We start from the raw sequence: 15,052 nt of genomic DNA, 5'->3' as shown, positions 1-15,052 counted from the left end.
TTGAGGCGTTGTCTGGATGGAAGCTTAGCTCTGCGATCACAGTGATGGTGAGAGTTAAACTAGGTGATGTGGACCTTTTTGGTTCAAAGGTTCCTTAGGAATATATCAAAATGACAGAGGTTGACCTATTTTATTGGGGGCACATTTTTGCGACTTAAATCAGGACTCAAAATACGCACATGCCAGTAGCTGTTGGCTAGTGGTAATTGATTCTTGGGGAGTAAGAAATGATGCCCATAACTGACAGAGCGAGCAACTTTGTATGCCTAGCTAGTAGCCTGCTTAAAATGATAAATTGGCAATATTGTGTGTGTGTGCTAGTTTGTTATGGGATCTGTCATAGGATAGGTATTTTTTTTGTTTGCTTGCTGGAGGGTCCTGCCATTAGTGACCTTAACTCTGCCACAACAGTTTATTTATTTTTGCATTTAAAAAGCGCACAAAACCCTTCAGCATTGATGCTCTGTCACAACTAGATACTCTTAACTTGGGACTGAAGAGCAAAGTCAGGTGGAAAGGAGCAAGTGAATAGTTTGTGAACAACCAGGTTTTCAGAGCCAGTCTGAAGATCCAGTAGGATTGTTCTGCTCTTAATGAGCTGTGAGCGCATTCCAATGGCGAGCAGCAACAGATGGGAAGCTGGCACCTCCACATTTGGCTTTCTTGGAGATGGGGAGGATAAGTCTGTGAGTGTAGGCCCACATAACAGGTCTGAAGGATTGGGCCTTCACAAAGCTTTGAGATAGAAAATGCAGGGCAGAGGTTGATGGGCATCTGTGAATCATTCATGTAGTTCCCAGTGAGGGGTAGAAATGTTTGCACATGGTTGGCATAGTTTGTATAGAATATGCCGATGGAGTCCAGTAGAAAGAGGGGTTTGGCAAAAAAGTAGAGGGTGGGAGTACGCAAGAGCCTTGGGGCACTCCACATGAGATGTGCGAGGGGCACAGGCAGTGTCTGAAAAAACTCTTTGATCTGTCCTCCAGGAAAAAGGCTACCCAGGAGGTGGCTTTGGGTGAAAAAGTAGCTGCTGAGGTAAGGTGATGGAACAGTGTTTTGTGGTCTACCATGAACCTCTTGTAGGACATTTAAAAGTCAGGATAGTTGGGAGGGGCGTGGCTTGGAGCGCCGGCGATTCTGAGAGCCCTGTGCTGTAAGCAATGGCTGGAGTCCCCTTTGCCGAAGACCCACAAGATGGCAGCCGCCTCATTAGGCGTGGAGGAAGGCCCCAACCTCTTGAAACCCCATCAGCTGCAAGAGCGTGGCCCAGCTAAGTCGGGGATAGAAGTGGAGCCTCAGTGCCGCAGGCAAGCAAAAGCTGGGAAGGCAGAGCCCGGGGGAGGGCGCGGGCCGTTAGAAAGCAGCATCCCAGCAAGCCAAATGGGGCCGGGAGGTCCGGAAGAAAGGCTGCCTGCGGCGGTGGGGAGAGCGCCAGAGGCAGTAGGCAAGCCCTGAGTTCAGAAGGGGGAGCGGAGATTCATGGCGAAACCCCCTGCTGGCTCCATCTCAGCGCTATGCTCAGTCGCACCAATAACTACCGCAGTGGGAGGCGGAGTGCCAGGCTGTTGCCTCGGACTGACGGAGGAGGTACTGCGAAGAAGCAGGAGCGCAGACTTGGGTCCCGGCAAGGCGGTGTGAGTGCGGCAGTCTCCGAACGCCCTCGGCAACAGAAATACTTAGTGGGTCCGCGCCTGCTCCTCCCCAGTACACACAACAGACCCAGACCCTGGGGAGGGGCTGAGGGGCTATCACTGCAGGGCGCACCCCCCTTCTGTCCCACCTTCACCAGCAGTGGAGTGGACCCCCCCCCTTCCACCCATCAAGGGGGCAGAGAGTGGGAGACCCACGGGCTACCAGGCAGCCCACACGATTCACCTTGGTTCTAGGAGTGCATTCACTCACAGGCCCTAGGCCCAACGAAACAGGAATTTGGTACTACCAGTTATTATGTTGTTAAGAATGTTACAAGTTCACAAAAGTTAAAAACCCTGGTTGCAATGGACAAGCAGGAAGACTACATATAGAATGGCAATGGAAACCCCCCACAACCCAAGGCTACCTGACCCAATAGAAGAAACGGGTCAGCCAGGGGACATCCGCCTCATCAAAAGCTTTGCTTCGTAACACTCAACGTCAGAGGCCTAAATGCTCCCAGCAAGCGCAAATCAATCCTGCGTCACCTTGATGACATGGCGGGCTTGGTGATGGTTCCAGCTGACTTTCACCACCTGAGGAGTAGAGCCTTCCTGAAACAATATTTGGCGTCCAGCAGTTCCAAAAGGGTTGGCACAGTAATTCTACTGGCAAGAGGAATCCCGTTCACGGAATTGGAGATTCTTAGAAGCCTACAGGGACGCTACATCAATGTGAACAGAGCCTCTGCCATTTCTTGAAGGACACACAATGATTTAAGGATACTTCAACGGGGTGCCAGACCCATTGGTGGACAAGTCCCACCAGCCAGCCCGGAGGGATTTTAAAATCACCCTGGCTTTGCTTCACCTCTTCAAATCCTGTGAAGTAGTAAAACTCCTGGAATGTTGAACCCAGAAATGACTATTTCTTCTACTTGCAGGTACACCGCACCTCCTTGTGCATCGACCTGCTTGTTAGCCCCCAGGTTCTCTCCTTCACAGATGCGACAGTAATGGGGGTAAAAGTAATCTCAAATTGTGCCCCAATAACCGTAACATCCCGGGGCATACAAACCAGACCCCCCGGCGAAACCTCAATGGTCCCTCTACGATCCACTACTTAACGACATGTCACTTCAAGATACATTGACCACAGCTATCGGCAATTACTTTACAGAAAATCGCATTGGATACACGACAATCGCCAGAAGATGGTAAGCGATGAAAGCAGGCGAGCTAATAGCTCATGGAGCAGCAGCCTACCGGAAACATCGCTCAACAGTACGAGAAGCCCTAGAAAGAGACTTGGCAGCATAAGCAGCCCACAAAAAGGGCTGGTCACCTAAGGCGACCCAAGCCGTACGTCGCGCCCGCAGCAAGCTCGAAGCGCATTACGCAGAAGTAACAGCCCAAACCCTCAGCAGAACCAAACAAAGCTGCTAATGCAACGGCAACAAAGCCAATACATTATTGGTTAGGAAATTGGCAAAAACCCACTCATGAAACCACATTGAAGGCCTGAAGGGCACGAAGGGAGCTACGCAGTATGCTGAAAATGCCAAATTACAAATCGCATTGGCATATCTGAGGAACACCATGATGGCCTCCCAGTGCTCGACAGAGCAGCAGAAACAATATATAGCAGAAGCCACTCTTCCCTGCCTCTCAGAAGCAGACAGGCATACTCTAGACCTGCCAATCTCAAATGAAGAGGTAGATGCCGTAATAAAATCCCTGAAAGCCAGAGTCCCAGGCCTGGACGGTTTCTCGCCCAAATTTTATAAACTCTTCAAAGCCTCGCTGGTAAACCCACTAATGGAACTCTTCAACTTCTTCCGCGAAATGGGCAGGACAACTCCATCCATGCAAGAATCAACCACCATAGTCCTATTGAAGCCTGGGAAAGACAAAAGCGACTGTGCCTCCTACACACCCATTTTGCTCTTAAATATTGATGCAAATATATTTTCAGAAGTACTAGCAAATATTCTCCCGGAGCTGATTGACACAGACCAAACGGGTTTCATACAAGGAAGAAGCAAGGGGCCAACATCGGACGGGCTCTTAATCTAGTAGAGGCAACATAGACGGCATGCAGTGAGATGGTACTGGTATCTCTAGGCGCTACAAAACCTTTCGACAAAGTGGACTGGTCGTTCATGGGCCTGGTTCTGGAAGCGTTAAGCTTTGGCCCTCTCTTTTTCAAAATGATACTAGCCAACTACAGATTGCCGAGAGCATCCCTAAAAGTGAACAAGAGACGTTCGGCTGCAATTCCACTCTCATGCGGGATGAGGCAAGGATGTCCCCTCTCCCCACTGATTTTCGCCCTAATAATGGAACCTTTTGCCCAAAGAATTCACAACCCAGCTATCGAGGGGATGGACATCAATGGCGAACAGTACAAGGTGTCCCTCTACACAGACAACGTAATGCTCTCACTCACAGACCGCTTCTGTTCCCTACCAGAGTGCCTAGTGGAATTGGACCTCTTTGAACAGGTGGCAGGATTCTCAGTCAACTACTCCAAATTGGTGGCTTTGGCAATAGGCATGTCTGAGAATACAATAAACGACCTTCACCACACTTGCCCTCTGGAATAGAGCACGGAAGCAATAAAATATATAGGAATACAGATTACATCCACTCCAAAGGCCTCTGTGAGGCAAACTGCCCTCCCCTGTTCTGTGACCTGGAAGCAGATCTCAACAGATGGGCAAGCAAAGAAATGTCCCTGCTAGAAAGAATCGCGGGCTGCAAAATTAAACCTATTGCCCAGATTCCTGAGTGTTCTGCCCTACCGGTGAAAATTCCCTTGAAACCAATCTTGCGCCTACAGAAGCAAATCTCCCGATTCATACCGAAGAAATGTAAGGACCGAATTCCACAGACAGTAATGACAGGGGTAAATGGGGTGGGTTGGGAGTGCCAAACCTCTGCTATTAATATGCAGAGGCACAAATAAGGAACACTGTGGCATGGTCAGTTCCCACCCACCCCCGAAATGGGCAGTCCTTCATCAAGCCAGGTGCCCTCCCCCACTTAACTCGCTACTACACTCCTTGGGGCCAACACGCAGATACTGTACATCCGTCCTCTCCTCAACAAAAACGTCCTGGAAAGTCTTGGGAAAAGAAAGGGATTCCAAGAGGGCTGAGCCCGAACTTGGCGGTCCTCCAAAACCCAGATTTCATCCCAGGCCTAGTAGTGGCCAACTTTAAGAATTGGAAACGGGGAGGGCTAAGGACGATTTCGCATTTGTACGAGAGGAGTGTCCCCCTAACTTTTGAGGAATGCAAACGGAAATTTGCCCTACCCTACTGGAAACGGACAGGTTCACGTAAACACAGATTCACCATTGGCTCTCCCAACCACAAACTCTAACGGGAAGCCACAAGGACACCTCGCCCCATAGAACTAGCGCTTCAGTGGGCCTCATCACCAGGCAATAGAAACTACTACAATAAGACATGCTGATCACGCGTCCCTGATAATGGCCCAATGGGGAAAAGGACCTGGGCCACCCGATAGATGACCACACCTAGATCGACATCTGGGCAACGAACAGTACAGCTACCAGGTGCGTTACAAATAAAGAATGCGCTTTTAAACTGATGGTACTATTCCCCGGAGTGCCTGCAGCATTTAAGAGCTTGCTGGACCCCAGGTTATTTGTCTTGACAACACACCAGAAACGAACAAGGCGCCACATGGCACCGGCAATAAATCAATGGAATCAACAACGTACATTATTAGCCACACATGCATCAATTGCGCTTTACGGAAGATGAGGTAGCAGGCTGGATATCAACAGCTATATCAGAAAAAGAGCAGCACCTATGGGGAGCCCCCAGGGGAGGACACGACAGTCAGTGGATGAGGCCATGGCAGCCATATAGTCCCGAAACCTCCACCAGATGTCTCTCGGCCTCGAGTGGGAGTGTTGCATTGCATTACGAGATTCCTCAATATCATGAACCCATGTGATCGACCTGAGCCACTGTGCATAGGTAGGGGCCCTGGGACGGAGCCAGCATAATAGTATACAGCGGACCGCCAACAGCATGCCCAACCCTGCAAGCTTCCTAGAGTCACTGGGAAGCTTTGGGAGATCATGAAATAGGCAGTGTAATTGGGTGGGGGCTATGGTATATTCCAGGATATCTGACAGCGTGGCGCAGACGTCCAACCAGAACTGAGTGAGACGGGGGCAGTGCCATAACATGTGAATGTAGGTAGCTCGATCCATGCCACACCTGGGGCAGCTGGGAGGAACGGTGTTGAACATGCGATGTAGTCTTACTGGTGTATGATGGTATATGTGTAGCACCTTGAATTGTATTCATTTAAATCTGGTATTATAGGATACATTGTGGGTGCGGCCACACATACAGGACCATCTCTCGTCAGTGAGTTCAACTCCCAGATCCTCTTCCCACACGCATTTCAACCCTGTAAAGGAGGGGGCCGTCCTATTCTGCAGTAATGAGTAAAGCCTTGACACTTTGCCCCTAAAGGAGAGGTAGGAGCAGAGTTCTGCCACTATTGGGTCATCTGGGGGTAAAGCAGGGAAATCCAGGAATTTTGATTTTAGATTCTTATGTAATGAGGAGTATTGTAGCCGTACTGAAGGCCGGCCTCTAAGAGATGGGTGGAGATCCAGCCACTCAACAAAGTTCTCCCGTTCATAGGCATCGCGGAGTGCCAGGAAGCCAGCATCCGCCCAGTGTGATACGACTGATTGTGGGATATGTGGACATCGGGACATAACTTCACATGTGGTGAGACTGCACATTGGCGAGAACATTCTGGGAAAAGGTGCTCCGAACCATTGAAGCAATCACACACCGCAGCTTGCCAATGGACCCAGGGGTCATCTTGCTGGGAGCCCCGCAAACGGACAGCTATCCAAAACCAATTTTAAATAAATTTGTTAAATAAAAAGTCAGGATAGTGATTGAATACCCAAGTGTTTGTTGTGCAAGTACGGCATATGACTGTCAGTATTGTTAGCTATGCAAATCCTTATCTGAAAAATTTTAGTTCTGCACTTGCCTAAATCCTAGAAAATGTGGTGTTTTTGCTGATTCTTGTAACATTTGAAACTTTCTTTTTCTTTTTTCTTTAGCAATTTATGCTGGCTAACAAATTGGATACAGCAATGTGGCTTTCCCGCTGGTTCACAGTTTACTGTTCAGCTTTATTTATCCTTCCTCTATTAGGGTATGTATTTGAATATTTTCTTTCATAAGTGTGGTCTCCATTGTATGAACTCACTTTCATGTTTATAGACGTAACTAAGGTTATGCCTATTCCTAGTCAAACGTGGGGCCTATTTAATTGGCGTAGTAGAACAATGTATGATCTCTTGTTACCTAATTTGTTTAAAAATCGTGTTGTGCCATAAATGCAGCATGGTTTCAGTCCTTCCCGGCAATGCTATAGTATCTGGTTTGAGGTTGGGCTGATCTGATCTTATGCAATCCCCCTGGGGGTGCTCAACTGCTGGCGCTTCTGCTTGTTAATGCTTCATCTTTGTTCATTTACAGGTTGCATGAAGCATCAAGCTTTTACCAGCGTGCCTTGCTTGCCAATGCTCTCACCAGTGCTCTCCGACTACACCAGCGATTGCCACATTTCCAGATAAGCCGAGCTTTCCTCGCCCAGGCTTTGTTAGAGGACAGCTGTCACTACCTTCTCTACTCACTGATATTTGTCAATTCATACCCAGTGACGAGTATCCTTTTCAACATTGTTTTCAAACAATCTAACATGTTCCAGGTTTGCTTCAAGGATCAGTGTGGGAGGATCTAACATTCTCTGATACTAGTTTCAGAAAATGACATCAGTGTCTGCTTACTTGGCTCAATGGTGATGGAGTTTAGAACATGATCTGATCTTCCTTTCCTCGAGGTTCAAAATACTAGCAGGCAGAACTACAGATCAGATTTTAAAGAGGCTGAGCAGTATTTTTTGCACTTTAAATTGGGAGTAAAGTGATTTTTATGGTAATTCCTATTCCCAAAGGTATTTTTCTAGGAGAGTAAACCTCTCTCTGTAATCCATACTTCTTTCCGCCTAGTAATTGGTGCAAATTAAAATCATCTTCAGATCAGTATGCACATGACAGAACTCCTTTCCGTGGCATTGCTCTGCTGGTACCACTGATCCAAATGGATCACCAGAGCTATGAAGGTGAAAGCAGGGCGACCGGCTGTTATGAAGGTTTCCTGTTTTTGTTGCGAGTATTTGTGCACCCTAATTTGGCAGTATTTGATTATAGTGGCTTGTAAGCTGGCTCTCATTGGGGCTGGGTGCAGGTAGTATGTTCCTTCAAAGCCAGGTAGCACTAATCCACCATGCCGAAAATGTCAACGCTAAAAAAACATTGCTTCCTTCTTAGTAGAAACTCCAAGGTGATGACATCCCCTATTTGAGACCCACAGTTTAGTTTCCATGGTAAAAGAAATCGTAATTTCAGAAAGGGCAGCCCAGCAGTTGGCCTGTGCTAGGAAAGATTTCTCTTATTGGCAACTTTCCCTCCATATGCTACGGCCCCAAACATTTTGCTTTTGTATTTTGATCTGTCCTGCTATTTTTAGAGATTCCCTGGCCTTTTGCTCATTTTGTCATGGGAAAACTGATCAGTCCTCCAGACTATTAGTACTGGGAAACTGTTTCTCCTTTGTCTTTTACTTTTGACCTGTTTTGGTAACTTTTAAAACGGTGCACACATCATCTTACAATGCAGTGCATGGGGATACTTTTGTATTGCCTTAGCTTTTTACACATGGGATTTTTGGGTTACTTTGTAATGTGCCTAAAGGCTAGCTGGTGGCAGTAATTACAGTGTCCTAAAATGGCCATGTCCCAAGGTTTTTCGCATGTCCTTTGGCCATTTTGTTTCTTGTCCTTCTTCCTGCCCTCTCAGGTCAGGAAATCCCCAATATGGTCATGCATTTGCTTGGGAAAGCTGCTGTTCTCACAGGCTAGTGCATGCCATTTGTAGGGATACAGAAAGTGGGTGGGTTGGACTGCCTGGTCCTAGTCTACAACTGTGGTGCTTGAAGTCTAGTGTGCATGGAGCAGTAAAACCCACAGTGGTCCCTGATTGGACCACTGCTGGCTGAGTGAGTGGTGCAGATCCTTGCTGTTGGAGGCTGGAGTTTGATCACTTCCCTGAATTTAGGATGAGAGGAGGAGTCCTGCAACCATTCCAGTAGCTCAGCAACAGAGCAGCAAAGTATCCTGTATAGCTGTGCAGCCGACTGAAGACCCATGAACGACTCTTGACGAGGCCTGGTAACTTTTCCTGCAACTATCCTGGTGAAGCCCTGCTGGACTACCTGATCTGAGAATGTCCTCGTCAGTGCTTTAACTTGTTGACTGGTGGGACCAACCAGTCCCAACGTCTTTTTGCGTTCCTGCAGCTTTGAGCCTTCAGAATTGTCCCTCGAGCTGCCAGTGGCCCGACAAGCTCTGAATTGGGCTACCACGCCAGAAGCGTTGCTGTTCTACGTTTTCACCTAGACCTTCGGTGGTCGCCAGCTCATTCTCCAAGCCGCCTTCCTGCCAAGTTTCAGCTTTCCAGCATCAAGGGATCCTGTCCTGGAAGCCCAGTCTCTGTTCACGACTGGAGAGACACCTTCTATTGCCCGTGTGCGCGACTGTTGCTAGAGCCGGCTACCCTCTGTCTGTTAGAGTATCCTGAAGAGGCCTACATCGGTGCCTGCCGCATTTCTTTGTCAGTGTTGCACTCTGCTCCTGGACCCGACTGGAATTGTCCTTGCACCCGCAGCTCCTGGGCATCTTCTACTGGATCCAACAGCGGAAAATCCTACCTCCACCAACTCCCAATCGACCTGCCAAGTCATTTTGGAAAATTGGAGCAATGGTGATTAACAAATTAGTTTCTGCTACCCCTATAATAAACCTTACAATACTCAATTAACTTTTTAAACTTTTTTGTTTTAAAATCTGTTGTAAGAGAGAAGTATCTTACTTGTCTGTAAAATCCTTGAAGCCGTCTGGAACATTTGTCACCACCAGAAGAAACTCTTCTAACTTTGTCCCCTCTCCTAAAGGAACTTTGTGACTTTTGGGTACAAGGCCCCGTTCAACTCGGTGATTAAACTCATAAAGTTTTGCTCTTGTCTAAGCAGAATCATTGTGTATTTTAATGTGTGGACTCCTTGTGGAGCCCTGACCCCACTCACCTCTCCCGAGACTAAACCTTCACCACACTCTACTCTTACCTTGATTGTGTTTGGCTATCAGAGTTCATCTGTTCACTATAACTAGGGTGGCCTCCTGAAATCTGTCCACCAGGCCACATTTTAAAAATCCATCTGAACAGCGGCTTACTATACAACATGTTAATGCCAACCATAAGAATCTGCATTGACTGTCAGTTTCAAGCCTGATCTAATGGAAGGCACTTTTTGTGCCCCAATATCCATTCCATTAAAAGAGCCCATTGGCCACTCGCGACCATTGGACTTCACAAAGATAAGACACCTCACTCCACATGTGAAACATGTCAGTCCTAGATGGTAGTCCTTTTATCCCTACAGGCTGGCATATTCTGTTAGCCTGCCTGTGTTAAGAACTTTTACTTCATGCAACCGATCTTTAGAAATGTTTTTGGCCACATAAACGGAGGCTTTACTTTTCCCTTCAACATTGGTATTTGCATGAATTGTAGCGCCATAAAGCCAACCAAATGGCATTAATCTATGTATTGTGACCATTCACCTACTCTTGTTACTTTTCCCCAAATGGGAGTTTTTTTCCTTGAGGCTACTGAGGTGCGGCTGCTACCCATTAGTCCCCCTAGGGGTGGTTTAATGCAGGAGGACCTAATGGGGAGGAAATCCCCCTCTGGGGATAAGGACGTTCACCTGGGGTATAGCCCTTTGAATGTTATTTCCGTGACATTTCCTAGCTCTCCTTAATGTCCAGCACCACTACCTTGAAAGCAGACCTCTGTATTGTTGTAATAACATAGGAGATAAAGCCAAAAGTACTAGGATGAGTAAGAGCACAGGAGATCTAAAGATAATTTACTGCGCTAACACTGGTACATGGTGGCTCTGGGGAGGCATGGGGATTAAGTCATTAGAAGAGACAAAGGACTTGTGCAATCCACATGGGAGGAACTGTATGCAATGTATAAAAATGAACAAATGACTATCGCATGTGGCAAGCCCGGCAGTGGAGTCAAGCGCAGCCATGAGAGTAAGCAGGTGTAGCAGATTTCGAACGCGGGAGATTCAAATCCTTCTGGCAGGCAAGCAGGAAGGAGACATTGAGAATGCCGGTGAGCAGCTATGAGTTCTCGGGAGAGACGCTGCGCTGCAGATCCTGATAAAGAGAGAAGACTGAAGTGGCAGTCCAGGTCCCAGGAAGCCCCAGTGATGTATGAAGCCCCTGAGACGGTAAGAGGAGGGACGGGTGATCCAGAGGGGATGCAGGAACAGGCAGGAGAGACTCTACAACAGATTTCCCTCGGCTCAGTGGAAGTGAACTATTGGGCCTAGGCAATGTCATTTGTGCCTCCAAACCCAATCTTCCTCGTGTCAATGGCAGACAGAAACCACTGACCACCAAGAATGGGTCAGGGACTCTACCATGAACACAAGAAGGGTTGGGGACCCCAACAAGAGCCAGAGCAGGGCCTGGGACATGAAAGCGGATGTCAAGAGCATAAGAGGAAAGCTTCCTCCTCACACTGGGAAAGGGAAAACCACGGACCGCTAGAGAATGGTCTGGTACCCCAAAAAGATATGGTACTTTTATTAAGAACAAACAAAGTAGCAAAGGCTACTGCAGGCTGAAGGCAGTGGGAAAGAACTGTGCCAAGCAATACCAGGAGAAGGCAGTAATTGTCCTGGTACTGAACTAGGAGTTGTGATAGTCGCCAGGGGAAGGGAATCATTTCCCCAGGCCTTGTTGTGAACTGTACCAAGTAACACCAGGAGAAGGGAGGCATTCTCTTGGTCCAGGGTTGAGAATTGTACTGAAGACACCAGGAGAAGGGAGTCCTTCCCCCTGGTTTTATTGGAAATTTTATAGAATATATCTGCTCCTGGAGAAGGGGGTAATTCTCCTGGATGGGTGAAACCCGCGAGCCAGGGGAAGAGTCATTCCCCCTGGCCTTTCTGTTGGAAGCGAACATTCTTTTGGACGCTATTCAAAAAGCCGGATTAGGCAGCCATTCTCCTGAAGAAGGAACTTGTTGTTTAACTTTCAGTTGTAGTGTGAGGGTTAGAAAGTTGTGACACGAGACATTGGAAATTAACTTGACAGACATTCTGACAGACCATTTTAGTTTTAGTTCCAGGCAGGGCACCCCCTCTTAGAGATCAGGACAGTTAGGTTTTCAATACGATAAGTACAAGTTTGTAACCAAAACGATGTCACCTTTGTGTCAACATCCTTCTTCGACACCCTTACGTAGTTCACCCATGTATTGTCCCTGGTGACTGTTCCATTTACCCCCACCCCACAACCTTGTCTCCTCTTCAGGAATTAACATTTTTCATTACTTCTGTAAACCCACACTAACATTACTCCTCTTCAAAACTGGTCTGCTCACGTTGGGAGATATAGATCAGTTGTTTTCATGCATTCTACCAATAGATGGATAACTGCCGCCAGTAAAGCAGTTAAATTCAATTTGTGGCGTGTAATAGCATTTGGAATAGATAGCCGCAAAACATTCTTCCAAATGAGGCCCTGCAGAGAATCGAGATATGGGCCCAAGTTTACGATCACCAAGTCCAGCCCGTACAGTAATACTGGCTTAATCTTTCCCAGGTAATATTTCAGAATAGGAAGTATAGAAACTACAGAGTTCTCCAAAAATCTGCTTATGTGCTAACCAAGGTGAAAGCTTGTCTTTCAACACAACCTTACACCTGAATTCAGAAGAGATGTTACCCTAAGTAATGGAGAAATGCCACTAGTATGACCCTTTCGGAGCCCATAGACCACCACGTAGTTTTTGGTTTCTTTAAATTGGAGAAAATAACCACCTTAGATTTAGCCCTTTTGGCCACCAAGTTGTTCCTTGCAGCAAAAGAGTAAAAGATGAGGTGTTTGTTGGCGGTCACACTGGGTCCTAGCAAATAGTATGATTTATGCAAAGGCCACCCAATGTATTTTTAAGTGGCCCAACTTTACAGGTATCCGATCAAGGGCACGCCACAGGTAATCTATGTCACTAAAGTACATATTGAAAAGGGTCGATGCCAAGATGCAGCCCTGTCTAAGACCAAGGTAAACCGAGACTGGCTCAGAAACCGCACTTTCCTTACGAATTGTCAGATTAGAATTTAGATGAAGGGCAATCGGCTGAACCAGCTTCAGTGTAACGTTTTACACTAACAGTTTGTCCAATAGCCACTTGCATACAACGCATTCCCACGCCGAAGACATGTCCAGTGGGGCCATGTAGATGTTACTGCCCTGATTAACCTTTACATTAAGCAATAGATGTTTCAATATGGTGGCATTCAGGGACGTGCCCGTGTTTTTTCGAAAGCTCACCTGAATGAGAGATAGTGTCGGACTGACTCAAGAAAGTATTTAGTCTCTTAGCAGCAGGATAGCAAAGACTTTGCTCACTGCATCGGTTGGGGTGATTGGCCGGTAGTTACCCAGATCAGAGTGGTCTCCCTTCTTAGAGATGTGAATGATAATGGACTGGGACCAGGAAGAGGGGGCAATGTGACTGTCATAGATGGAATCAAAGTGGGATTTTAGAAAGTAAGCCCAAACAAGAGGATCCTTTTTCAAGATAAAAGGTGGAAGGCTGTCCGGTCCTGGCACCCTCGACGGTTTGAGTTTGTTGATGGCCCACACTGTCGTCAATTCCCCAAGGGCAAAGACCAGGGGCAACCGAGCCACCAAGGGTATCTGGAAGGTTAGTGAATCTAGCCGTAGTACTACATTTCTTAGAAAAGAATAGCACCCAGGTGTGTTCTTGAATAGAATCACCGGATGAAGTATTACTAGCAGCGTTGGAATGTAATAAAAGTCCTCAGCATGTACTGGTTATCTCTCATGTAAAGGTCCTACTTTAAACTTTTGACAACGTTTTTGTGGCGCTGACTGGCATGCTTTTATTGCTTTAAATACTCTACTTCAGAAAGCTTCTGACCCCTTTCTCTGCGTTTGCAGCTCTCCAGCACGAAGTGAGGTCTTGCAGGACCAGCTTTGTTGACTCTGCTAAGAAGGTGGTCTTCCCCCACCTGATGGTGTTCATCACGGTTTTCTGCCTCCATGGGATCCTAGTGGTCACCTGAGTTCCCCAGCATTGTGGTGGTCTTATCTGCATGCCAGGGTCATCCAGCTATCTAGTTGTCACAGCATAGTTCCCCTTGACTAGCTCAACCAATTCCCAACTGCAACCCCTAGACCACCTTCAACGGAATCAATACACAAAGTAAGGTAGGCAGAGGATTCAGAAACCTTGGGTCGTTTCCGGTGGCATCAGAGTAAAGGGGGTGCGTTTACAGACCCCTTTCTACCCCTCCCCCTACTTACGCAGGATTTAAAGGGTGCAAAGTCCGGTGGAGTTCTGGCCACGGCTCCCAAAGGCTTCCTCTGCAGAGACATGCTTGATTGAGGACCCATAAATAACGTATTTGTTCTGCAATTCTTGGAACACGTAAACCTCCATTTTGGCTTTGCCAACACTTGTTCTGCCTCCAGATGCCTATCTCCCTACACAGGGCTAACTCTGGGAGTTGAGACTCATTGGGCACTAGGCCCTATCTCTTTTAGCAGGGAAGGACATTTTAAGTGATGGAACAATATTGCATTGCCTTATAAAAACAACACCCTAACTTTTCTCTTGATACTTACCTATTCCTAACTGGTTTTAGTTTAGTTTATTCATTTGTATTGCGCACCAGACCCGAGGGTATGAGGGTGCAGGAGCAACAAGGTTATTCGCAGCTTGGTTACATGTTGCAATGCAGTACAGTAATTAAAATGGTTTTATGGATACAATGCAGTAAATACAGTTGATAATAGATGATTGAAGCAGTCATGAAAAAGGCAAAGGTTTACGGATTTACAAATATACATATTTACAGGTAGGTAGCGGTGAGGTGGGATGAATGGAATTAACGGTCATTGTTCTTTATCCAGTGTATGTAGTTACTTCTAAAGTGTGTGTAGGTTTGGGGTGTTCTTAGAGAAGGTGGTAAGGAGTTCCAGTGTTGTGCTGCTTTCACATGGAAGCTGTTGCCACCCATTTTGGTGCGTTTGAATCTGGGAACTGTGAGAAGATTAGCGTTGGAGGTTCTAGTAGGTCTGTTGGAGGTGTTTACTTATTCTATCGACTAAGTAGCGGGGGCAGCAGCGTTGAGGCCTTTGTGTGTTAGTGAGGCTACTTTGAGCAGGATTTT

At 47.0% G+C, this 15,052-nt stretch overlaps 1 protein-coding gene across 1 annotated transcript in view; it reads left to right on the top strand.

Annotated features, from left to right (window-relative positions):
• TMEM33 (transmembrane protein 33) overlaps positions 1–15,052 on the top strand; it is a 205,866-nt gene that overhangs the window by 74,490 nt on the left and 116,324 nt on the right. The window contains exons 3-4 of the mRNA XM_069631746.1: positions 6,763–6,857; positions 7,184–7,371. Of these exons, the coding sequence (XP_069487847.1) occupies positions 6,763–6,857; positions 7,184–7,371 (283 nt within the window). The remainder of the gene's footprint in view (positions 1–6,762; positions 6,858–7,183; positions 7,372–15,052) is intronic.

This window comes from Ambystoma mexicanum, chromosome 6q (genome assembly GCF_040938575.1).
Source record: "Ambystoma mexicanum isolate Mex_15411 chromosome 6q, UKY_AmexF1_1, whole genome shotgun sequence".
In the NCBI taxonomy this organism is placed as follows: Eukaryota; Metazoa; Chordata; class Amphibia; order Caudata; family Ambystomatidae; genus Ambystoma; species Ambystoma mexicanum.
The sequence above is the reverse complement of the archived record's forward strand: the minus strand, read 5'-3'. Positions and strand labels throughout refer to the sequence as shown.